Source organism: Brachypodium distachyon, chromosome 1, assembly GCF_000005505.3.
Source record: "Brachypodium distachyon strain Bd21 chromosome 1, Brachypodium_distachyon_v3.0, whole genome shotgun sequence".
Lineage (NCBI taxonomy): Eukaryota > Viridiplantae > Streptophyta > Magnoliopsida > Poales > Poaceae > Brachypodium > Brachypodium distachyon.
Window position 1 is genome coordinate 38,572,803 of NC_016131.3, and position 23,456 is coordinate 38,596,258.

The 23,456-nt window shown below is 41.1% G+C and overlaps 2 protein-coding genes and 1 long non-coding RNA gene across 4 annotated transcripts; 1 reads left to right on the forward strand and 2 right to left on the reverse strand.

Moving 5' to 3' along the window:
• Nucleotides 1-1,134: 1,134 nt before the first annotated feature.
• On the forward strand, nt 1,135-5,107 carry LOC100824955 (protein RETICULATA-RELATED 1, chloroplastic). 2 transcript variants are annotated; one of them, XM_003560696.4, is made up of 8 exons: nt 1,135-1,718; nt 1,940-2,101; nt 2,185-2,277; nt 2,364-2,479; nt 3,186-3,284; nt 3,366-3,641; nt 3,745-3,909; nt 4,335-5,107. In XM_003560696.4, the coding sequence occupies exons 1-8, from the start codon at nt 1,410-1,412 to the stop codon at nt 4,588-4,590; spliced, it is 1,476 nt and encodes a 491-aa protein (XP_003560744.1). In that variant the 5' UTR covers nt 1,135-1,409; the 3' UTR covers nt 4,591-5,107. The 2 variants fall into 2 exon arrangements, with proteins under 2 accessions (XP_003560744.1, XP_024316229.1); XM_024460461.1 differs by lacking the exon at nt 1,135-1,718 and adding an exon at nt 1,719-1,839.
• Nucleotides 5,108-5,425: 318 nt separating this feature from the next.
• LOC100825257 lies at nt 5,426-18,030 on the reverse strand. The gene is made up of 14 exons (XM_024457892.1): nt 17,634-18,030; nt 16,807-17,160; nt 14,972-15,080; nt 14,734-14,815; nt 14,574-14,649; nt 14,415-14,500; nt 14,249-14,324; nt 12,960-13,048; nt 8,453-8,581; nt 8,190-8,378; nt 6,503-6,577; nt 6,330-6,413; nt 6,158-6,205; nt 5,426-5,981 (listed from the first exon to the last, which is right to left on the reverse strand). The coding sequence occupies exons 3-14, from the start codon at nt 15,034-15,036 to the stop codon at nt 5,811-5,813; spliced, it is 1,170 nt and encodes a 389-aa protein (XP_024313660.1). The 5' UTR covers nt 15,037-15,080; nt 16,807-17,160; nt 17,634-18,030; the 3' UTR covers nt 5,426-5,810.
• A 2,435-nt stretch (nt 18,031-20,465) lies between these two features.
• On the reverse strand, nt 20,466-22,848 carry LOC112271424. Its single transcript, XR_002964355.1, has 3 exons — nt 22,836-22,848; nt 20,745-20,746; nt 20,466-20,544 (listed from the first exon to the last, which is right to left on the reverse strand). It is a non-coding gene; the product is annotated as an uncharacterized LOC112271424 (long non-coding RNA).
• Nucleotides 22,849-23,456: the final 608 nt, after the last annotated feature.

A 23,456-nucleotide genomic window follows, 5' to 3' on the forward strand; every position in this document is an offset into this window, starting at 1 on the left:
CCGCGTCGTTGTTGGATCGATGGCTCCCGAGCGGCTCTCCTGCACTTCCTATCGATCCAATAGAAGTGGGTGTGGTTGCGCACTTTGTGAGGTGAGATGGGGGTTGGAGTGCAGGTGGAGACGGGGGACAAATGTGTTGGTGCGAGTTTGACATCCGATGGTTTCGCGGGTTGGAAAGGCCCTGGTGGTGTGGGGCCTGGGGCATTCGGAGGCGACGCAGGTTGTGGGGTGTGATGATCACCGCCTGCCGGGTGGATCGCGGCGGCGACCTGAGGGGTCTTCCCAGGTGGCGTGGTGGGCTGGGGATGCAGAAGTGGTGCTGGCTGGTGCGATACGTGGGATTCGGCGAGCGATGAGCTCGCCCTGGTGGCGGATGCTCTTCAAGAGGAGCTATCTGATCAGGAGGTGGATGCGGCACTCATGGTGGAGGAGAGTTGCAAATCAAGTTAGGTATTGAATGTATTCCGCTGAAATTTTCAGTAGAGGATTTGGTGGTTTGCGGAGTCTAAGCTGGGGCAGTGAGACAGGCGGTGGATGTTCAACGTCGGTGGATTTGGATTCACCATAGGTCGTTCATGGGACGCGGTCAAGTCATGTTTGAGGGCTTGCTGACGGGGCAGGCTCGTCAGTAGGTGATTGCGGAGCATGGGGTGATCGTTTTGAGTGATTGCGAAGCATTGCTATCAAGTCATGAAGTTTTGGGGTTTAGGAGTGAGGCAAAAGAACTCGGCACCCTTTTGAATTTGGGAGGGAGTGTACCTAAACATGCCCCTGTTTGGTTTTAGAATGAGATCTTATAGGTGGACGCTACTGTTTCAAGTTATTAGGTAGAGTTCCGAATATATACATGAATAACTGTATCGACGTATTTTACTCAAAATGAGTCCCGAATATCATGGATGAATACATAAAATCAAAACACCTCGAATCTTGGCATTTGCGACTTATCCAATTCCGATGTCTAATACCATGTCTCAATGCTATGTCCAAACGAGGTGTAAAAAGCTTGAAGAAAAATCATACTACAGTGACCAACGTGCTCGGACACAACACAACTCATGCTGAATTTCGATAGGCGGAATAATAAGCTGTCTGGTGGCCGGAGGAACAGTAAAACATCTGTAGGCGGCCGACTTGTGTTTGATCTCCACCTACCCCGCTGGCTGGCCATGGCGAGAGCAAAGCCGCAGGTTCCCGGCACGATCATGAAGCCAGCAAACTTTGAACAAAAACCTCCTACACAAAAAGAAAAGAAGAACCCGTTCTGCTCTGGGCCCATCCCGAGCAAAAGAAAAGAAAAAGCACAGACAACAGACATATAGGCAGCCTCTTCTTCGTCGAACCACTGCGGCGCCTTCGACTTCAACGCCGCAGCCACCGCCTGAGTGGAGCCACCAACGCCACGCGCCATGACCTCCGCCGCCTTCCTCGCCGCCCCCCAAAACTACCTCCTCTCCGCCCCATCCGTCCGTCCGCAGCCCCGCCCGTCCGCCCGCCTCCACGTCGCTGCCTCCTCCTCCTCCTCGTCGCCTCCCGCTGAGCGCAACCACGCCGCCGCCAGCCTCGAGCGTTGCCTGTCCGCGACCCCAGCGCCGGCCTATGCGCCGACGGAGATGAAGGGCGGGAGGAGGCAGCAGCATGGGGCATTTGGAGCCGTCACGCTCCAGAAGGCCAAGATCGACCTGTCGCACAAGAGGCTCAAAGGCGCCCACCCCGAGGTGCGTGAGTCATGCCGTTGGTCATCCGTGCTTAAGATTCCGTGGTGTTGCCATTTGGGTTACCCCTTTGCGTGAAAGGGAAGGCAAAGTGGGTTACGCCCTTCGCGATATGTTGGGATTGGTAATTTATCTCGTGGGTTAATTGTGAAGACTGAAGAAGAGTGCGTGTTTTTCTTTAAGCACCCTTCTTGACTAATTTCCTTGCATAACACTATATATAGCTGGCAACCGGTGGTGGTGGTGGGGATAATGGGAAAAGAATTGGCTATGGTGGTGGTAATAGTGGAGACGACGATGGTGATGATGATGATGATTACTTCGACGACTCTGAAGATGGAGATGAAGAAATTGGATTTTTCAGGAGGCGTGTTATTATACAAGAGGTCTAACCCTCACTGAGAAGCACACTCTGATCCATGATCGATGATTATAAGCTGATGCATTTTACATCTCTCTATTTGTACAGCTTTTTAACAGAGAGTTTGTTGATGCTGTTCTTCAAGAGTGGTACAAAACTATAAGCAATTTGCCGGCTGGCTTGCGTCAAGCTCATGAGATGGTATTGAACTATCTGCATTTTCTTTTTATATTTAGTTTCAGCTCTGATTCTAAACCATCGAACGGTATCAACTGGACTTGTTTTAGGGTTTGGTCAGTTCTGCCCAGATGGTCCAATATTTGTCAATGTTTGGAAGGCCTACAAAGGCTAGATATTTCTCTCGAGCTTTTCCAAGCTTCTTCTCAAGAGGCCTTGTTGGAAGGTAATATCTGAAAATTGTTGGTTTGGTTTGAAAAAAATTGTTCAACATATTACAAAATTAAAATTCTCTTCAACTTGAGGTGCTGGGCTTTCTCAAAAGAGACCTATACCATGTTGAACGATCTGTCTTCTAGCCCTAGATCTAACGATATATTGGAAGTACTACCATGAGTCCATGACCAAAGTTTTACTTGTAAGTTGGAACATCTGCAAACTCTCAATCTCTCATCATATATTCTTGTAAAAAATAAAATAAACTTTAATCATATTTCCGTAGACAAGAACTCTGGTGATTAAGATCAATGTTTGGACATAATCTGCTAATACTCTGGTTTGAATTGTTGGAACTGGGTTGGTCTCTAAAACCTTTCCCAGACTGCTGGACTCAACATATCCGAAATCTTTCTGAATGAGTGGTTTTAGCCTGGCATTATTAAATATCATATACTTTCTGGTACATTTGTCTTAGTTTATTATTATCTGCTATTGCGATGGCTTGACATTTTAGAATGGTTCTTGGAGCTTCCAACTTCATTGTTCTTTGTAAGTTGTGCTGGATCGAACTTGTTTAGTTGACAACATATACTGATGGTTATATTACTTCACTGATAAAATAGCATCAGTGTGCACCCTGATTACGTGTAATGTAAGAATGTCCCTTGTGATTTTTGCAAATTAAAAATTGCCTTCCGTTCTCTAAATTGCAGAATGCTTGCTGATCCATCTTTCCTGCATAAGATGACCTTTGAATTGCTAGCTACCATTAGTTCATCTGTTTGGTGGGAGATGAAAAATCGTAAGGAGAGGTATGCTGTGTTTTCTTATTGTTCAAAACCTGAATTTCTGGCACCCATCTTATCCAATCCTACATACTTCTTGGGTGTTAGGTTCCAACAAGAATGGGATTTGGTGTTTCTCAATGTATTTACTGCCACAGTTTGCAATTTAGCTGTTTTCTATTCACTTGCGCCATGCCGTTCATATATGATCCAGAAGCTTCCCAGTAATATATTTGAGAAGAGCTATCCTATGAGGCAGTTTGATCTGCTAAGAAGAATCCAATCCCTCTTTGGCAAGGCTGCCGAGCTTTGCCTAGGTGGGCTACTTGCTGGCTCCATTCAGGGTGGTCTATCTAATGTCCTTTCTTCTGGAAGAGAAAGAAGGTGGGATACCATCTGCTGTTTACATCCATACTCATCAAATGCCCTACTTTTTCTAAGAAATACGTGTGTGGAATTTAATTTTGACGGATCTTGTTACATGTAGGTTATCAATGACTGTTCCTTCTATCAGCAAAAATGCTCTTAGCTATGGAGCATTTTGTGGGCTTTATGCAAATCTGAGGTATCAAATGTTATGTGGACTTGATAGATCAATGGCAAACCATTTTGATGTTCTTGGTGTTGCAGTATTCTTCAGTGCAGTGATAAGGTAGATTTCTACAAGTTCATTTTTCTCTGCAATTTCATGAAAAGGCACTTGGCATATTCATTATATTTAGATACAATGCAACTGCATGTTTACCTTATCCCTGCTTTTATTTTCATTCTGAATCCAAGCTGCTCTCGTGAGTTGTGTTAGATTCGCAAGGAGCATACACCCAGAGTATTAACATTTGCAGCTTATGTGATATACTTGATATGCCAATGTTAGGATCAAATGATTTTAGTTGTGAAAGAATTATTACACGGCATGATAGCATGTTGTGAAGATAGCATGTTGTGAAGATGTGAAGAACTCCTATATTTAGCATGAACCACATGAAAAATATATTAGTAAACTTCTCCAAAAATGTGCCAATTTAGAACATTCTGAAATTAACCACTCGATTGCAACTGTTTGCACACAAATTACAGATTGCTGAATATTCAAATCGGGGAGGTATCCAGGCGTGTCTGGCTTGGTGAGGAAGCGGATCTGCTTCACTCGGATAATTTGTTGAAAACCTACAATGGTCCAGCAGCAGATCTCGCCATAGATCAACAACAGAGAGGGTGGTTTATTTCCAGGAATGCAATTGTATCTGGCCTCGAACTTCTAGGCATCAAGAATGGTCCACCTGAAGATGCACCTCCAAAGCCTCGGAGAAAGAGAATTGTCCTAAAGAAGTAGGTGGACACCAAAAATTCCTAACTGGTATTTGAAGACAAGCTGAGTGCGATGGTTTTGACACCCATGCTGGGAACAGTTTTGCTTCGGCTCCACCAGGCGTTTGTGCTCTGCCCTATGAAACTAGATGATGTCCCGCACGTTATTGCGGAAATTTTTAGTTAACACAAAGAGTATTTAAAATTGAAAAATATAATGAAATTGAATATTTTTCACTTAGTGGAGATAGCTTGATGGAAGTAACATGCATGCATGTGCAAAAATATGAGTTTTAGAGAAATCTAGTAGTGGGTTGCTTCTACTTAGATATAGAAGATTACTGGTTTTTCAGTTGCAATTTGAGACCAAGATTGGAAGGCTTGCAACTTTTTAGTCAAAGAGGCGATTCATCATGTAGCCTGTAGGCCCTTAATATTCTCATATGCTGTCTGAACAGAAATGCACATCTAAAGTTCTGGCTGTAATTTGAAGACTGTAAATACTTCCACAGTGCTAGTACATATCAGAAGTTATATATAAAGTTCATTACATAAAATAAACTCTTTTGACGGCCAGTTACCGATGTTAATCTCATTTAGTATGTCAATAACCGCTGTTTAGCTTTTGCTTCGGCCAAGTGACTAGTTAAAAAATCTGTCCTGTTTTGGGCAAAAACAAATGGTGATCAACGTCCAAATCATCAAGTATTGATGGTAGATGAAGAAACCACACCGATCACAATGTAGTAGCCAAATGGAACTTGTTTCAAACTTACTCAGCTTAGCCAATTTCAATGCAACTCAAGGCTGCTTTATCAGACATCGCAATCACCAGGAGTAACTTGTCACAACCAGCGACATAACGTCAATGCATCAAGAAATAAACATACTACTGAGTATGTAACCTATTACATTAACACATTGACAGTTCTGCTTATTTCATTCGGCATAACAATTGCAAATTACAACCCGTTATGAGGCCTGACTAGAAGATCGGAAGATAAGAAGGTTACACCGATACAATGACAAGACTTTTTTTAATCATTACACTGGCAGACTTGACCATGCGTTCTGTATATCTCAACAAAACCTCATTTGCTCTAAAAGTTCAAATACCGGAATATCTCTTACAAGTGAAGAATATTGCAATGGTTTCTTCCAGCTTTAGGATAAAATAGGATTTTCGAGTCAACTGAAACTCTAAATAGATGTTCTTTCTTGAGCTTGCCACTCAGAATTTTGCTATTAGAAATCGTCATGATCAGTGTAGTCTCCAGCACCACCGTAACCATTGTTGTTGTAATCTGCATAGTCATAGCCCCCTTCAAATGTTTCACCATCACCAATGTCCTGTGTATATTCCCCGTCAAAGCCCATGTCTCCTTTTTCATCTGCCTCTCCATCTTCATCCTTAGTCTGCTCGCAGCAAGCAGTTGAGTGCCAAGGTAACAAAGTAGACAAGAAATAAGTCAATATTAATAACAAAGTGTAATTTGATGCAAGAGTGATTTACAAGCATAAATCATGAATTAATTAATCAGTTAATTTATAGAGAATCATAAATCCAGACAACGTGGAAATATTAAACATACATCGTACAATCCGCCAACCGCTTCAATGTTGATTTTTGACCCAAGTCCCTGCAAGGAGCCAAGTTCTATATTAAATCTCAGTTTGTTTACATGCTTAGTTTAACACATCATTATGGCGTTCACATGACAGAACAATTTTCGGGCGTCTATGGCTGAAAAAAAAGTCCAGTACCTTTTGTTTCAACATATTGTATGTTGCTTCAGCTGGTGTTTCAGCAGGTGACAAGTTCTTAGTGTCTTCATTACGTCTTCGTTTCTACATTAACAATACAGGCTAGTCATGAACTGAATCTAACATGATAAACGTACACAGGAAGTTTGATTTACACTAGAAACATTTCATACTTTCGGTTGTCCCCCTCCCACGCGCACACCCCTAGCTGCTAATTCAGCTGCCAAAGCTTCCTTTGCAGCTTGTTCCTGTAAAAGAAATCAGCAGACAGTTACACCCTCCGCTGAGAAACTGAGAACCACCTCATAGGATAGCTCTTCTCAAATATATTACTGGGAAGCTTCTGGATCATATATGAACGGCATGGCGCAAGTGGACAGAAAACAGCTAAATTGCAAACTGTGGCAGTAAATACATTGAGAAACACCAAATCCCATTCTTGTTGGAACCTAACACCCAAGAAGTATGTAGGATTGGATAAGATGGGTGCCAGAAATTCAGGTTTTGAACAATAAGAAAACACAGCATACTCTCCTTACGATTTTTCATCTCCCACCAAACAGATGAACTAATGGTAGCTAGCAATTCAAAGGTCATCTTATGCAGGAAAGATGGATCAGCAAGCATTCTGCAATTTAGAGAACGGAAGGCAATTTTTAATTTGCAAAAATCACAAGGGACATTCTTACATTACACGTAATCAGGGTGCACACTGATGCTATTTTATCAGTGAAGTAATATAACCATCAGTATATGTTGTCAACTAAACAAGTTCGATCCAGCACAACTTACAAAGAACAATGAAGTTGGAAGCTCCAAGAACCATTCTAAAATGTCAAGCCATCGCAATAGCAGATAATAATAAACTAAGACAAATGTACCAGAAAGTATATGATAACACCCATGCCAATCAGTATTTTGGCTGCCTTATCTTTGCAAATTTGCTAAAAAAAAGGGTGTCAAATCTTGTCACATGCTACACCTCCCCCTCTTATCTGAAGATGGGCCCTCACCCTTGAATAGCTAGCTGCCTGGGTAATCTTACCACAAAGGTGGCAGCAAATCTAATTGCATCCACGACTACCTGAAGAAGCAGATGATGCTGGTGGTGGCAGCCCTGCCCCTGAAGCATGAGCCCACAGAGGATATCTTGCATTTGCAACAGCTTCATTCTGAGTGCTTTCACTCCCACTGGCACCAACAGAGGATTTGCTGCTGACCATGCCAGTGCCAGTGCCACTGCCCCTTCCCCTAGATGCCATGCTTCCTAACACAGCAGCATTTGGCATCAGCACAAACACAAGGACACAACAGAAGTTGCACAGAAGAAAGGAACAGAGGTAGAGGGGATTCGGAGTGGCAGAAGAGGGCAGAGCTCGCAGAAGAGTGTTACTTGCTGCCGGATCACGGAGTTGGACGCTGTAGGCCGGAGGGCGGAGAAGATTTGTGGCGGCACGTAGCATCCAGCAGCAGCAGGAGTCGAGGCGCAGCGTCTGGCGAGCCCGGCGCCAGAGGGCAGCGACATTCAGAGGCGACTTCGGAACAGGCACAACTTTGCAGGAGTGAGGCGGGTCGAGCTCACGCTCGAGCAAATGGCTCCCCCGTGCAGGTTAGGGTTACTTGTTGGGAAATCCCGATCCGCCGTATTGCAGCGTGTCCCCACGTATTTTAGCCGTGTCCTGATTTGCAATTGTTTTAATTCAAAAATCATGGGATACTTGGGGACACCGAAGTTGGCGTGTGTCCCCGTATCGCAGGCGATGTCTCAGATGACCAAAAGCAGATGCAGGTGTGACTGCAGCCTCTTGAGTAGATAGGTAAGAATCATGCATATTAGTATGTAGAGGACAGGATTATTACCTTCATAGGGCAAATCATGTTATCTTCAACATCAGAATTCTGTATCTCACAATTTGACTCTCCTAATGCTGCCTCCTTTATTGCAGCAGCTTCCTCTGCTTTTTTTGCAGCTTCGAGTCTTTGTTTTTCGGCTTGCTGGAAAGCTGGAGGATCAGCTCCGCCCTCTAGTCCACCCGACATTTTAATAAACTGAACAATCAGCTCACGTGTCAATAGTGAATGAAGTATCAAAACCAATGCATCACAAACATAGTGCGTATTACTTTGTTGTAGCATTTTTCACAAAGTCCATGAGCAAGATGCTCAGCATCTTTATCCTTGTGCTTGCAGAGAACTTCTCCAGACTTGTGTGAAGGCTGCTCTTCATCAGCCTTTGCCAAAAAATCTTCGATCTATCATAGGGACCATCAAGAAGTGTTTATAAATAAATAAAAGTCAGCAGTAAATGCAGTAGATTGTAGATTATTTAGATATAAAAAAACCCTCCTGTACGAAATCCTGAGGGACTATTTTCATTTACAATATATCATATGCAACAACCATTTATATTGCCATGATATCCAAGATCAAGACAGATAATAAGATATTTGTAGTAGATAACGAGTTAGCGATATGAAATAGGGCGGCGTATCCAATGCAAACCTTCATTCGGTGCAAACTTGCAAACTATCCACATGGACCATCCGATCTAAAACGTGCGGTGCAGATCAAAGGTGGGAGCCAAGTGTTACCAAGTGTGTTATAAGTACAGGAGGTTATGTGAAAAACGTGTTTAAGTGGGTGTTTTGATTGCCATCTTTGATATGCACCGTACATTTTACATCCAATGATCAACATGAATAGTTTGCATTTGCAAGTTTGCACCGGATGAAGGTCTGCACTGGATACGTCTCCATGAAGTAGAATGCCCAATGCTCTAGCAGATTAGGAAAAGTAACACCTTAAGTAACTGTCTGAAAAGCTAAATGAGGTAAAAATAGGTCTAGTTGACATAGAGTTGCACTACTCGGTGCTTGTTTAGGCCGACACAAAGTCCAATTCTTGTTACACAAGATACAACTCACACTTACGACTGGATGATCGATAGTCGCTTTGCTGTGCTTTAGAATGGAAAGTTTACGAGAGACTTCTGCAAAATGGTACGACCAAATAATTTGAACCGACCATTCGCTTACAATTCTAGTGTAGCAAAGAAAAACAGAAAAACAGATTCACTTATGTTTCAGTGACCTAAAATTTCACAGTACTAAACCTAAAACTGCAATAGTAAGTAATATGAAGTTTTAGATTTTCATTTCTATTTGTTTTTTGTGTTTAAGGTGTCAGCATAGGCTTACATATTTTTGAAGGCTGAACAATTTTAGCGAGTTTAGATTTTTTTTTTTTGTGTTTGTATCTTCACCAAAGAGTTGGTAAAAGTGACTAAAATTTGTAAAACTAGATGATGCCCCGCGCATTGCTGCGAAACCATGTTAAAACAAATGCATAAATAGATGCTTAAACTAATGGGAAAAATGTAGAAGTTCTTGTTTTATGTTTAAAAACAAAAAAAACTAAATAGTATGTGACAAAATGATGTGCAAAAAGAGAAAAACTTTTCCCAGAAAAAGACACGATTGAATTGATGAGGTGGCATGGTTTGAATTGATAGATTAATGCAAAAATGGAAATGAATACTTGCATGGCTTGAAAAAAAACAGATATGCATGACTTGATGAGGTGGCATGGTTTGCATGGCAATGTGGTGGCCTGCTGAGGTGGCATGCTTGCATGTTGAGAGAAATAGGTAGTGGGGGTCTCCTATTTCCGTATAGAAGATAGAAGATTCAAATGATGTGATGAACAGAGAGCCCCATTCGGTAATTTCAAGGAAAGCAAATACATACCATTAAGCTACCGGAATCCGTATTTTCAAACTCTATCAAACGCTTAGTTAGCGTTGCCTCGCAGATATGCACAACAGCAAACTAAAAGCATAATTCATATTAATCCTACACCATACAAGCAAGTATTGCGTACACACAATAAATGCTGCGAAAGGAAGACATGTAGAATACAACTCTCAGATAAGTAGTCCTGAGCATCTGAGCTTACGATATCTGACTTCGTATAATTCGGCGGCTGGATGCCTGGATCGGGAGAGGGTCAGAGAGACAAGAGACCGTGGCTGGCTCCAGGAGAGGTTCTCTATTGCCCTAATGATTCGTGGGCTTGGGCCCGAGACCAAGAAAATGCTGCCTGGGTTCCATCGACGACCAAAACTAACGAGCAAACAAGCTTACTCGTTAAGTCCGGCAGATCGGCTCGTTATGCTCATTAGCGTTAACGGGCATCAGGAGGTGCCCTGCTCAGTTCTTTAAGCTAACGAGCCGAGCACGAAATGAGTAGAGCTGCTCGCCGAGTACCGAGTAAAAGTTCCAGCCCAGCATGGCCCCGACCGGGATCCTTGTCGGAATAACTTCTGTACTTGGGAAAAGGGCCACAAATTTCAGTGGAAAAAAAACCCAAATCAGCATCATCCTTCTGCACATCTTCTTGCTGCCACCATCCAGACCAAGGTGACACTGCCCTTCAACAGTCCTCTGCTAAACACCCACCCCTGCTTTGGCTGCAATGACTGCTAGGTCCCATGCCAAGCTGCCATCAGTGAAAATGTCCCCTGCTTTCTCTCTCTTTCTGTCTATTGCACTGTAGATAATGGGCCAGTTTCTGAGTGTTGTTCCTCTTGACCTGCAGCACAGTAGACACCCTGCTTCCCCTCATGCTCCCATGGCCACTGTGAAGGTTGCTGTTGTTGTATTGCTCAGAGCATACACAGCCCATAGCACAACTAATAGAAAACCCATGTAATATCTTCTCAAGTCTAAGAAACCCATCTTCCAACACACCACCATGCCACTGGAATCTGGACACAGGGCGATGTCTCATTCCTCACCAAATAGGAGTGATCTTGCAACATAAGATAAAACTTTATCTTTTGTGCATCAATTAGACTTGCATCCAAATCCAAACCTGAAGCACAGGTAGATCTCAACAGCATGAAGTTGCAGCGGCTACACAGCACCAGTATTTCCTTGGACCTGTGTATCCATATCGAATACGTATAGGATACCTCCCTGATACATGGAAGACACGACCAAGCCCAGAATGTTCATACCTTATCCCAACCCCCCTGCTGTGTCCCTGCCTAACTCGACCTAGTCCCCAATCTCCTCTGCCCCTGATCTCTCCGGAACAAGGCAGAGGCTCCCTAGTGGTGACACCAGCCTCAGCAGACGACGGCAAGCTGGCAGCGAGCTCCTCCAGTCCTCCGCCTCCCAGGCTCTAGAAGGACAGCAAGGTTCCGTCTCCTCTTCCCCCTCTCTTTTCTGGACTAGCACACACCCCATCTCTCTAATGGCTGCTCCCTCCCAGCACTGCAGCAACCTCAGTGCTCCACTTTGGAATCATGTTACTATCCCATAAAAAACAGTGGGCGGGAAAATAATAAATGGAAATGCAACTGTGAACATATTAGTGGAATTCAACCATGTAAGAAGTGACAGTTCATGTTCTTAATCAGCTTAGAAATGACGTAGCAAGGGCTAAAGAGGCATTAGCAAAATCAAAGCCAAAAAATTTGTTGGTATTGCTTATGCTTCTTAGGAGACGAGCAAACAATAAGGTAATCTGATGTTGCAACTGAGACATATAATTTTATTTTACTTCTTGAAGTTAGTAAACGTATTCCGTGTTTCTGAAAAATGATGTATCACCATATCCGTATCGGCCTGATACCGATACTCGTATCTATATCGATGCCGCGTAGGACAGCGGAAGCAACGATAATCTAGTGATGGAATTGGACTATTGGCGCATGGGAGGAGAAGCATGGGCAACAATTCCAGCAGATTTGTATACCTAGAATAGGTTTGGAGGCTGAATATGCGGTGGATGAATGTGGGATCCCAGAGGAAGACTAACAACGAACAGAACAGAACATCAGAGCCCAGAATGAGGTTTGGAAGATAAATATGGGATCCGGAGGAAGGCTGAACAGACTAAACAGCCTAGAGGAACATCCATCTTTAATAAACAAACAAGGGCTTGAAGTTTGATTCAGTGTCGACGAACAATAGAAATTAGTCTAAAATAATAGAAGTCATAGATCGGCTAAAATAAAAGAGAAATTTATCTTAGGCTGTTTTGATACAATTTGTGAAGTACTCGACAAGGTTATGTTGAATTTGTAGAGAATGATCGGAATTACAGAAAACCAGACCAGTTGTCGTACGGTTACCGGAAGACCCAGGAGGGTGGCAGTGCTGCGGAAAGGCTTGAGAAAGAACAAAATTTGGTTCATGTGTAGAGCTAGAAGTTTTGTCTATATTTTATACAAGGATGCAAATCTATGGAATAAAACAGTCTGAACCAAATAAAAAGTACAAGCACATAATTGATTAACTTACGTTCTGTAAAACGATGAATGAAAAGGCTGGGATCTATGAGCTTCTGAACAATTGGATGTTCTGCAAGTAGCAGAACTTGGCAAAGCTGCAGAAAAACAGCACCTAGAACATAACTAAAACAAAACTCAAGATGAGATCTTTCACTAAGGACAACAATATAAAGGGCAAGAGAATGGTGCACTTACACACTTATCTTCAAATAGTCCGAGAAGTCGATAAGAAGATAAGCTTTTTTACTTTGCCTGACAAAAAAGCAATTAAACATGCAGATAAGTATTATCCGTACAGTTGGCCAAAACCAAAAAACAGTCAGTGAGCATACCAGGAAGAAATGAATATCAATACATAGAGTCAAGGGTGCAGATTTCATGAACCACAAACGGAAAGAGAGAAATGGGGAATTCTTGACACCTTTAAGCACATCAATAAATAACGAAACATAAGCACGTAGTGGTAGTGCTTCCAACTGCGAATATAGTAGTCAAATTTGGACACTGACAGAGTCTACAAGGTGCCATTTTGGCTGCTAATGTAGATAACAATATGCTAATTGAAAATCACATAAAGTGCATAATTATGAAAATACATTTCATGATGAATCTAGTAAGTAGTGATACCAATTTTATGTGGACGATGTAGAAGCTCTTCTTTTGCATATTAATGACCAAAGTTATTTTTTGTTTACTAGCATGCATTTGAGGATGACATATTTTGCAAGTGCATAAAGTATCAAGTATAACAAAACGCACAAAACTAACATGACTAGGCTGCTAAGAAGAACTCTGGAATAGAGAATTTGGGACATCACAATCTCAATGGTAGATCATTCATTATAACTTACAAGATTTGTGTGCATGATCTAAAAAGTTTAGTTGTCTCATAGTTTAGACACTTATTCAAGTAAATGCTTCTCTCCTCCCTATGATGGTGATTACTTTTGAAAATAATCATGGATGTTTACCACCTATGTCATGTACATATGCAAAAATTTGTACAAAATATGTGCACTGCGCAAAAAGAACAAACTGAGCCTAGCAGAATAGACTATTCATTATTCAGCATACCACAATTTGTTTTGTGCAGAATGCATACAGCACCAAATTTTGTTAGTGTACATGCTACAGCATTGTCAACATTTTCATGAACGCTCTCAAATATTTCCTCAACTTTTAGAGTTTGGAAAAAGGAGAGAGAATCCAGGGCAATGATACAAGTGAGTGGAGAGAATCTGCTCTGCACTTATCCCTTGGTTTTATCACATGTTTTACGAACCCACTGAGACAGAAGTTTCTCAAGACCAAGCATTTGATTTTGTAGTTAGAAACCAGAAGCATGGAGATAAAAAAGCACATAGTGTGGCACCTGTATTGCAATTTTAAATGGATATAATAAAGAATGTTTCTGGAGGTTATCACTATTGTAATTAAATAAGGAGTTGCAGGTTTGCAGCAGCAACCGATCAATAACAAATACAACATACTCCGTAGGATATTCCTAACTCCACCCAAAGTGGAGGAGATCGTATTTGAATAAGGATTAAGGAATAAACAAAATGGATAGGAAGGCTTTCAATGAAGAAAGGGACTAATGTCTAATTAGGCCATAGCGTACCGGAGGCAATGTAAAGACAAGCAGCTGCAACTTGAGTTGTTCGACGGCCCCTTGTAAAATTATGGTCAACAGCTAGCTAAATTTCAACAAGCAGAAGTATCAATATCATAAGGTATGACGACTATTTTAGAGAAGATAACTCATGAGTGATAACGAAAAAGCATACTGTATAAATTTTGTGAGCCATGTCAATGATAGTATCTCCACCACCAACATGTAAGCTAGTGACAATCTGCCAAATCTCGTCTCTCCCTGGGGAAACAAGGCACAAGTTAAGTCACAAAATGAGACAATCAATAACATAAAAGGAATGCCCAAACCATGCCTTTCATTAAAGTTCTTTCATGGGATAGCGAAGTGCCAATCTCGATGCTTCGCAGAGGGGTTCCCTCCACCCGGCTCTGTCAGATCCAAGCAAATGAACCTAACAACTAAACAGATAAATCAAGAAAATGAATATTAAGAAGCACAATAACAACAACAACCTGCCCTGGGCCATAGCTGATAAAAGTAGGCTCATCGCTGTAAATGTCCTGATCAAGAACCTTCCCACACGTCCCACAGCATCTGATTATCAAATATGAGGAGACAAATATACAAGCGTTCAAGCTGTTTAACAGAAATCGACTAAGCAAGTAACAGAATGATCAATAAGATCATGTTCATAAACAATTATATATGCAATTAGAAGAACAAAGAAAGAACATGAAGGGAGGGTCTCACATATATCCTTTGTCAGGATCCTTTATGTATGGGCAATAATCAGCACAGTGAGTACAGTAAACCATTGCTTAACAGAAGTAGACCAGTGGACGATCAGACTAGTATAAACCTGCAAACAAGAGGAATACAAGGAATACTCTTCAACCTTCAAAACAAAAAGTGGAATGCTCTTCAGATTGGGCAGTAAATAACTAAATACAAGCAAAGGAATAGCAGACTTGGATTTGGAAGTTCCAATCTTGCATTTTGTAGTTGAAGCATTACAACTACCATACGGACATGCGCTGTTCAGGAAACCACACCCCATTTCTAGTCCACTGATCAAGACCAAAACGTATGAGAAAGTATTGAACTTTCAATCCTGGGAGATAAGTAAAATTGGGGCACTCTAAATTTTAACTTTCAATTCAAAATCGACCTTCAAGTTACAACTAGTGTTCACTAATCACTAGTATGGATGCTGCAGTGGAGTTGGAGGGTGCATTATGGTTGATAACATGATGTTGTAGAGTTTTTTTCTTTTTAGGGAACATTATGTCGTAGAGTTAGTACACTATACTACACAGACCAAATTCTAATATCTCTAATTCCAAGAGTAGTAAACCCCATAAAGCTAGTGAAAAGCAAAAGAAGCATCTCTCCCCTGGAGCTGCTACCGCCAAGCATGCGCCCTCCATTTTAGTAGTGTTGCAGTCCAGACTCCTCAACCTACTAAACCACCGCCTAGTCCTACACCCCAGGCACCTCCATCCGTCGCCAGATAAGGCTTCTCCCATCTTTTTATTTATTTATTTTTGGTTTCCATAGTCTTTGTGAGAGGTAACAAATAAATGTGAATAATTTATTTTTGTGTATATGACTATATAATCTTCCCGTGCTAGGGTCAATCTGATTCATTTGTGCATTAAGTGGAGAGATATCTATCCACTTTTTATGATATATAGAGATAAGGGTGCATTTATTTTTAGAAGAGAAGCAAGAGGGAAGGGTTATTCAAGACTTGTTACGTTGTGGGTATTTGGCGTTGGATAGACATGAACTAGTAAGGTCGAGTGTTGGTACGAGAAAAAATATAGATATTAATTAAAGGGTCTCATGATTTATAAACTAGTGCCGACCGCAACCAAATGCAATTACCAACCACGTCATGGTCACAATGAACCCCTCGAGTTCTGTTCCTCTTTATTGTGTCCGTCAATACGACAACTCCATTTTGCATTCGGTTCCTTTCACTTTCGACCACTTAATTTTCAATAAAAACATATTTGTGTAATTCATACACAGCTTTACCTAACGATGAGTCTGGCAATTTCGAACTCCATGAATTGAGTATACTCTTTCTTCAAGAAGTCCCATTTGTTTTCGAATTACTTCTTTGTGAATATTGGCTCGGTTTTATTAAAAAAAACTTTTCCTCAACATTCTAGTGACCTTTTCGATCCAAACATTCCAAAGGACTATTGTTATATCGCCATCCCCTCTTTGCATATCTCACACAAAAAACTTAGTACGATGTATCTTTAATTTTTTTGTATAAAAAAACTAGTATGATATGCATAACAATGTACCTTTTCCCATCCATTTTCATTTCCAATACAACATCTATTAATTACCTAAAAAAATATCTGACAGATAACACAACAATCACATAATATCTAAAACAATATCTGAAATGCAATTTTCATTGACATTACACTGATTTGGAGACATGTGTATAGCTAACAATAACACAAAAGTCACATGGCATCATCTATTTTTAATTCTAGTAAAACGGGTAAAACAACACTACATTCCCGATATTCCAACAAAACAAAACTTAAAAGAAGCACCTTTACCTTGAAAGTGCAGTGGTGGGTGGCTGAGGGGGCAGGGGTGAGTTGTTACAGACCGTGAAGAGAGGGGGTGGATCAAGAGAGACAGTCGATAGAGACGGTGGTCTGTTACAGAAGGGCCGCTAGCCATTCTTGTCGTCAGGGAGGAGCCGGTCTAAGGCAGATCTGATATGAGCTGGCCTCGGAGTGGGACAGTGGAAGGGAGTTAGGAGGGTGTCACCTGCACCGTTTTTTCTCTGATGGCCACTGCCAGAGTTCGAGATGGAGGTGTAGCCAGAACCCAGCGCCGCCACAGTATTGTGGAGAGGAAAAAAGAGAGGGATCTCTTGCTTTCTGACCTGCAAAACAATAGGACACCTGATCTACCATCGATCAACCATCGTGCCAGTTCCAATTCCAACGACATTATTCTTCCCTACATGACACCCCTCCCCACACCTCTACGTCCATCCATTCAATAAAAATACAACAAGCATTGAAAAGACACAATCTAAGAACATTATTTTTTTCTCTTCGAGCCATTCAATCGAGATGCCTTTTTACGACTCCAATCACATACATTCATTATCTTCCATCACACTGTTATGTTCCAGGATAAAAAAAATAACTCATTCAATAAAAATACATCAAGCAAGCAATCAGTGTAACATATATAACAAAACATCAATGCGTTCACATGTCACGATATGTCCACGCAAACAAGTGGTGCGGAGAAGAAAGACATCACGACGCCATCCACCATCGAACAAGAAATATAGCAAATTAATAAATTATATTTTTCAAGGACTCACTTCGCAGTGCTATAGAGGAGGGGATTTCTTGATACTCACCTTATCAGATTCGTAGGGGAATGGACGCTAGCCGTGGATGAAGCTTCAGTTCGGTGCTAGGGGGGTAATCATGAAGGTGCGATCTTCGCTGCGTCAGACGGCAGGATGGAGGCGTCAATGTCGCGGGTGCCCAGTCGCTCAGGCAAGCTGCGGCGTCGCGTGGAGTTGTAGGAGACGGAGGAGTATGGCGGGGATGAGAGCGGCTACTGCGAGTGGTTGTGGGGGATAGGAATGACGGCTGCGGGGGGTGGGAATAACGGCCGTGGGGGATGGGAAGAGCGGCGGCGAGGCTGGAGGTGGAGGCGGTGGCGCGGTGGCCGGTGGGTGACGGCGGATGCGCCGGATGGAGTTTTAGGTCGTCAGGGGGTATTTCACATTGAAGAGGGTTTTTTCCCTTTTTTTTCCGATCGAATACCACGTCGGAAATATATATATTACCAAAAAAAGGCCTTGTACACAAAAAATACAACCCGGAATTTTCGTCAGTATGGGCGCAAACTTTTTCCCTGACATTACCCCAAAAGCGACTGGCTCATGCGATGAATATTCATACATTTGAACATCATCATTAGACTTTAATGAAAAAAAGAACAAATTTATTTTTAGAATGTGTTGTCAAAAAATACACATTAAAATAGAAAAAATGGTTTTCAAATGAAAAAAATAGTCAAGAGCTGTTGAAAAAAATAGATTATCATAATCCACCTCAATGGCAAACTCGGTCTAGATATAACTGTTATTTCGTTTAGGATAGTTGGTTAGTATTATTTGATATGATCTTAAAAGCCATGAATGCTTTGAGTTAAGTTTATCATGATAAGAGCATTTATGAATGAAGTATTCAAACGGAAAAAGTCCACCTTTAATCATCGAACATACAAGGACAATTATGGATTAAGTTTATCTTAAAAGTTGTGTTCGAAAAGGTGCCAATGAGGAATCGACGGGAATTTCTAGATTAGATCGATCTAGTTATAAGAATCAAATGTGTTTGTTTTTATGTTATTTTGTGAAGGAATGAAAACAATTTTATCATAGAATGGGTTGGGCATTATGCCTAGATCCCGTGTAAATGGAAATTTCATTGATTCCTCGAAAAGTTAAGGATTAGTAGTTCTTTTCCGAAATCGATTTCGAAAAAGAATGGATTTGGTATTATACATACGCGAGGAAGGTAATCAAAAAAGAAAGAAGACGAGTTCTTCTTTCTTTTATCACTTAGGAGCCGTTCGATTCTTTTCAGTACTATATCTAGAAATTCCTGTCGATTCCTCATTGGCACCTTTTCGAACACAATGATGCATTCCAAAATAACTCTGATTCTAACATCTTTCCCCTTGGCCATGAACCTCCTTTTCTTTTTGGTTGGATTGACTTAACTTAATTCTTATACTTATTATTTTATTCTTCTATTTTGAATCCGAAGAAAAAGAATAAAATCCATTAGAATATTTTTTTGTTGAAATTCTTAAATTAAGTAATAAAAAAGAGAATCAGAAGGATCCTTTTCGAGTTTCCGTTTCTTCATTTGGAATCTGGGCTCTTCTATCTTCGACTTATTTTTTTTGCTTTATTCTTTATTTATTCCATTCCAATTTCTTCTCGAAACTTCCCAAGAAAAATCCCGAAAGCGTTCCGCCTTAGAGGGAAGCAACCGCGAAAGCGGGGGTCGACGAAGTGGAAGCGAGAATGTCAGCTTGAGTAACGAAAACATTGGTGAGAATCCAATGCCCCGAAAACCAATCCGTTGAGATATGGTATGCGACAAGTGAATATTTGAAACAAGAAATGAATTCAAATTTTTGCATAATAGATCCTTCTAATCCAGTCTATCTAATGTCTTTTTCAGGAGCCAAAGGAAATGCATCTCAGTTACACCTATTAGTAGGTATGAGAGGATTAATGGCGGACCCTCAAGGACAAATGATTGATTTACCTATTCAAAGCAATTTACGCGAGGGACCGAAGAAGAAGAATAAAATCCATTAGAATATAATTTTTTTGAAATTCTTAAATTAAGTAATAAAAAATAGAGAAATAATTAAAGAAACAATCCTTGTCGAATTAGCAAAGATTTTGTTTCGAAATCCTTTCATTTAATTAGTCAGCCAGGCCTTTTTCTATGCTCTGATTTCTTTGGAAATCGCTTTTAATTGAATTTCCGTTTTCCAACATGGGATTTACCAAATTTTTCATGACTCTGAGGTTCAGCCCAATCCACCATTTCGTTCTTTTTCCTGGGCCAAAAGACAGACCCGAATAAAGAAGAAATTGTAGCCTTTGACGAATAGAAAGAAAAAGGATTCTTATTTCGAGACAAGAAAAGAAGAATCGTCACAAGAAAAAGGCCTATAGTTCCAAATTTTTTTATCCACTTTATCTATTTCGTGTTCCAAATACTAGAATAAATAATATCTGATGAATTAGAATCATATTGATAGAGATAACAGGCCCTTTCTATGCATTATCAATAGGATCAATTTTAACAAGTCACACACTCATATTCCAGAGATACCGAAACAAAAAAATTCTGCGGTCGAACTACCAGAATGTCTAGAAATGTAGAGCTTAAACTAGAAAGGCTTTTTTTGGTCACCATGAATCCATTAATTGCTGCTGCTTCTGTTATTGCTGCTGGATTGGCCGTAGGGCTTGCTTCTATTGGGCCTGGGATTGGTCAAGGTACTGCTGCCAGACAAGCTGTAGAAGGTATTGCGAGACAGCCAGAAGTAGAAGGTAAAATACGAGGCGGATACAACCCAAAAAGGCTTGCCTGTTCTTAGTGCATAAACCCGTGTGATCATTTCGCGAACTTTGTGTAACTACTCCACCTCCGGCTTAACACCGGCGGTCTGTTCAGGGTTCCAAACTCATATGGCAACTAAACACGAGGGTTGCGCTCGTTGCGAGACTTAACCCAACACCTTACGGCACGAGAGGACCGGGAAGGACGCACCTCCGGTGTACCAGTTATCATGCCTACGGTAAACGCTGATGAATAGATTGAAGTAAAGAACAAACTTGGCAATGTGGACCTTGATTTTAACAAGGCTTTCATGTATGCTCATTTTTTGTCGTAGAAAACACATTTTCTGTGGCCATTCCAATTACGTCTTGCCAAGCTATTCTTGTGAGTACAACACATATTGCCAGGAGAGCTGGGTAGGAGGTACAACTTTCCTGCAAGGACAAACACTTGGAAACATTTGAGAGGATAAATACTATTCACTATGTCCCAAAATAAGTGACGTGAATTTTTATACAAATTGACGTCACTTAGTTTGGGACGGAGGGACGAAGGGAGTATGAGTTGTTGCTTAATTGTGGTTTTAGCCCAGACGGCCTCACCACGCTCTACAATCACCCCATCCAGTGTGATAATGGGGAACATAAATTTCTCTGCTGCTTCTGAAGTGGACCAATCAAGATCAGTAGCAATGCATATGCCTCACGTAAATGTTGTCAATTCGGTAGGCTGCAATGTCCACGGGGAACGTGCATGTTAGGATAACATAAATATGATGAACGTGGAATCTTAAGAACGAGCTCTCAGTCTCACTGATTGGCTATCTGTTGAGATGACTCCTACTAATTGTGCATGTAATAGCACTCCTATGTCTGAGGAAAACAGATGAAGTACTTGGAATTGTGGATGAAAATGTTCAGCAATAAAATGACCTTGTTCAGCTATGCTTGTTGATGACCTAGTTCTTGAAATCTAGGAACATAATATGACATAGGTCATCCCACAGTACAGAAGGATAAATATTTCCAACAATGAAAAATTGGAAGAGGGCTGCAAAGCAATATATATGTAACATCTCAAAATTTTCCCATTTTGGAATGTTAATTAATATTATCTATTTCATCTAATTTGTTTGATTTGAACATATTTTGTTTGAGAATTTTTGAAGAATTTAAAATTTTCAGGACTTATTTCAAATTTTTCTCACCATGTTTGAATTTTAACAAAAGAGTGGATTATCCAAATTATATCACATGGTTGATAGATTTTTACAAGATAAAAGTATTTAATTTGGATCCATTTTTGCGTCTTATGTTATAACATGGGATTTCAAGATACTAAGTAAATCATATTCCTTTTTGAAGGATCTGATAAAGGATTTATGATATCCCAAATTTCCAATTTGGATGCCATGACCATTCGAGAGCATCATTGGAATTTTTGAATCAATTCAGAAGTTTTCCAACATTTATTAAATGTCAATAAAGAGAGGGATTAATATAACTTTCCCAAGTATACAGTTGGAAAACAAATTTAATAGTTCACCTATATGTTAGTTGATTATTATTTTGGTATACTCTTTTAATTTCCAAATGAGATGATCAAATAAAGAGAAGAGGGTAACATGACATCCTCACGTGAAGATGATTTTCCTAATCTTATAGTTGAGAAAACATTTTCAAAACTCTGCATGTTCTTGGTTTGGCATTAAAATCAATTATATGATTTTCCAACACATGTCTATTTGTTAATGAGAAGGAATAATATGACTTTCTAGATTATAAAGTTGGAGAACATATAATTTGGTACACATAAGCTTCATTTGGTGTTAGAATCCCGTTTGGATATTTATTGGATCTTAGATATATTTTTCTGAATTTATTTGGAATTCATTTGAGGTTCAAGTGCTAAAAACTTATTTGAAATATTTTATTCCGTAAGGAAACTACTTTTCTTGCATTCTAATCAGCTAATTAGTTTTCAGGAAATTTTGTGGAATTTTTCTGACTCCGTTTGGTATTTTATTTGATTTATTTGAATTTCTGGCGATTTGGAGACCCAGAAAAGCTATTTCTTTATTTCCTTTTCTATTTATTCCATGGAGTACGTTTTCTCTGCATGGAGGCGTATTCCGCTGAAACCCGTTTCCACTTAAGTGCCCCGAAGGGGTAAGTTCTAATCTCAGCCATCCATCTCCCATCCGACGGCCCATCTTCCCCTCCCTTTTTCTTTTCTTTTCACTTTTCTTTTTCTCCTTTCTTCTTCTTCCTCACGTACACAGCACGGGAGTGCTGGTTCTCTGCCCGTGCCCCTCCTGGCTGAGGGCCATGGTTGCCTGGCCGCCTGGCCCAGCCCTTGCCGCATCGCCTGGCCGCCTCTGCTGCTTGTCCCTGGACGCCTCCTCCATCCCCTGCCCGCGCAGCACCACAGACGAGCCCGAGCTCGAGCTCGTGGACGAGCCAACTCCATGGCCGCCTTCCCCACGGATTCCATCGGCTGAACCGTTTTTCTCCGCGATTTCTTCGCCAATTCTTGCCCCTCACGTCAAGGAATCAATCCCAACAAGAATCAAACCATCCCAGACTCTATCTCGTCCGACTTTTAAGCGAAACCGACCCCGTTCAAATCTCCACCGCCGCCGGCCTTATCTCAACCTCCATCCCTCCTATAAATACCTCTAACCTGACGCCCTCGAGAGCCCCAACCTTCCCTCGAAACCTAGCTCGAAGCCGCAGTCAATCTTGCCGCCAATTTCAAGTTTTCGTCGCCAATTCCATGCGAACTCCGGCGAGCAATTGCTACCACCTCGCTTCAAATTAGCCCGAGCCATCACCACCTTTAGATCCCTATCGACGCCTAGAACACCATCTACCACAGCCTCGTCTTCGGAAACCTCTGTTTCGCCGACTCTCATCAACTCCGGCGAACTTCATCTTCTCCGGTGAGCTTTCTTGTTCTGTTTTTCGAGCTGCGGTCTGTATTGAATAGGCTACTTCTGTAGCTTGTAGATTATCAACCGTATATCCTATTTAGCCGATTCCTTCTGCTATGCTTAGACCACGTCGTGATCTACAGAT

Bases quoted from the DNA above. Each gene is read 5' to 3' on its own strand.
- LOC100824955 (XM_003560696.4), top strand. From the start codon at position 1,410: ATGACCTCCGCCGCCTTCCTCGCCGCCCCCCAAAACTACCTCCTCTCC. The intron at 2,278-2,363 runs GTATTGAACTAT...GACTTGTTTTAG, and splicing joins TGCGTCAAGCTCATGAGATG to GGTTTGGTCAGTTCTGCCCA. The intron at 2,480-3,185 runs GTAATATCTGAA...TCTAAATTGCAG, and splicing joins TCAAGAGGCCTTGTTGGAAG to AATGCTTGCTGATCCATCTT.
- LOC100825257 (XM_024457892.1), bottom strand. From the start codon at position 15,036: ATGGTTTACTGTACTCACTGTGCTGATTATTGCCCATACATAAAGGAT. The intron at 14,650-14,733 runs GTTGTTGTTGTT...TGGATCTGACAG, and splicing joins TCAGCTATGGCCCAGGGCAG to AGCCGGGTGGAGGGAACCCC. The intron at 6,578-8,189 runs GTAATAATCCTG...TTTCTTTTACAG, and splicing joins ACATGATTTGCCCTATGAAG to GAACAAGCTGCAAAGGAAGC.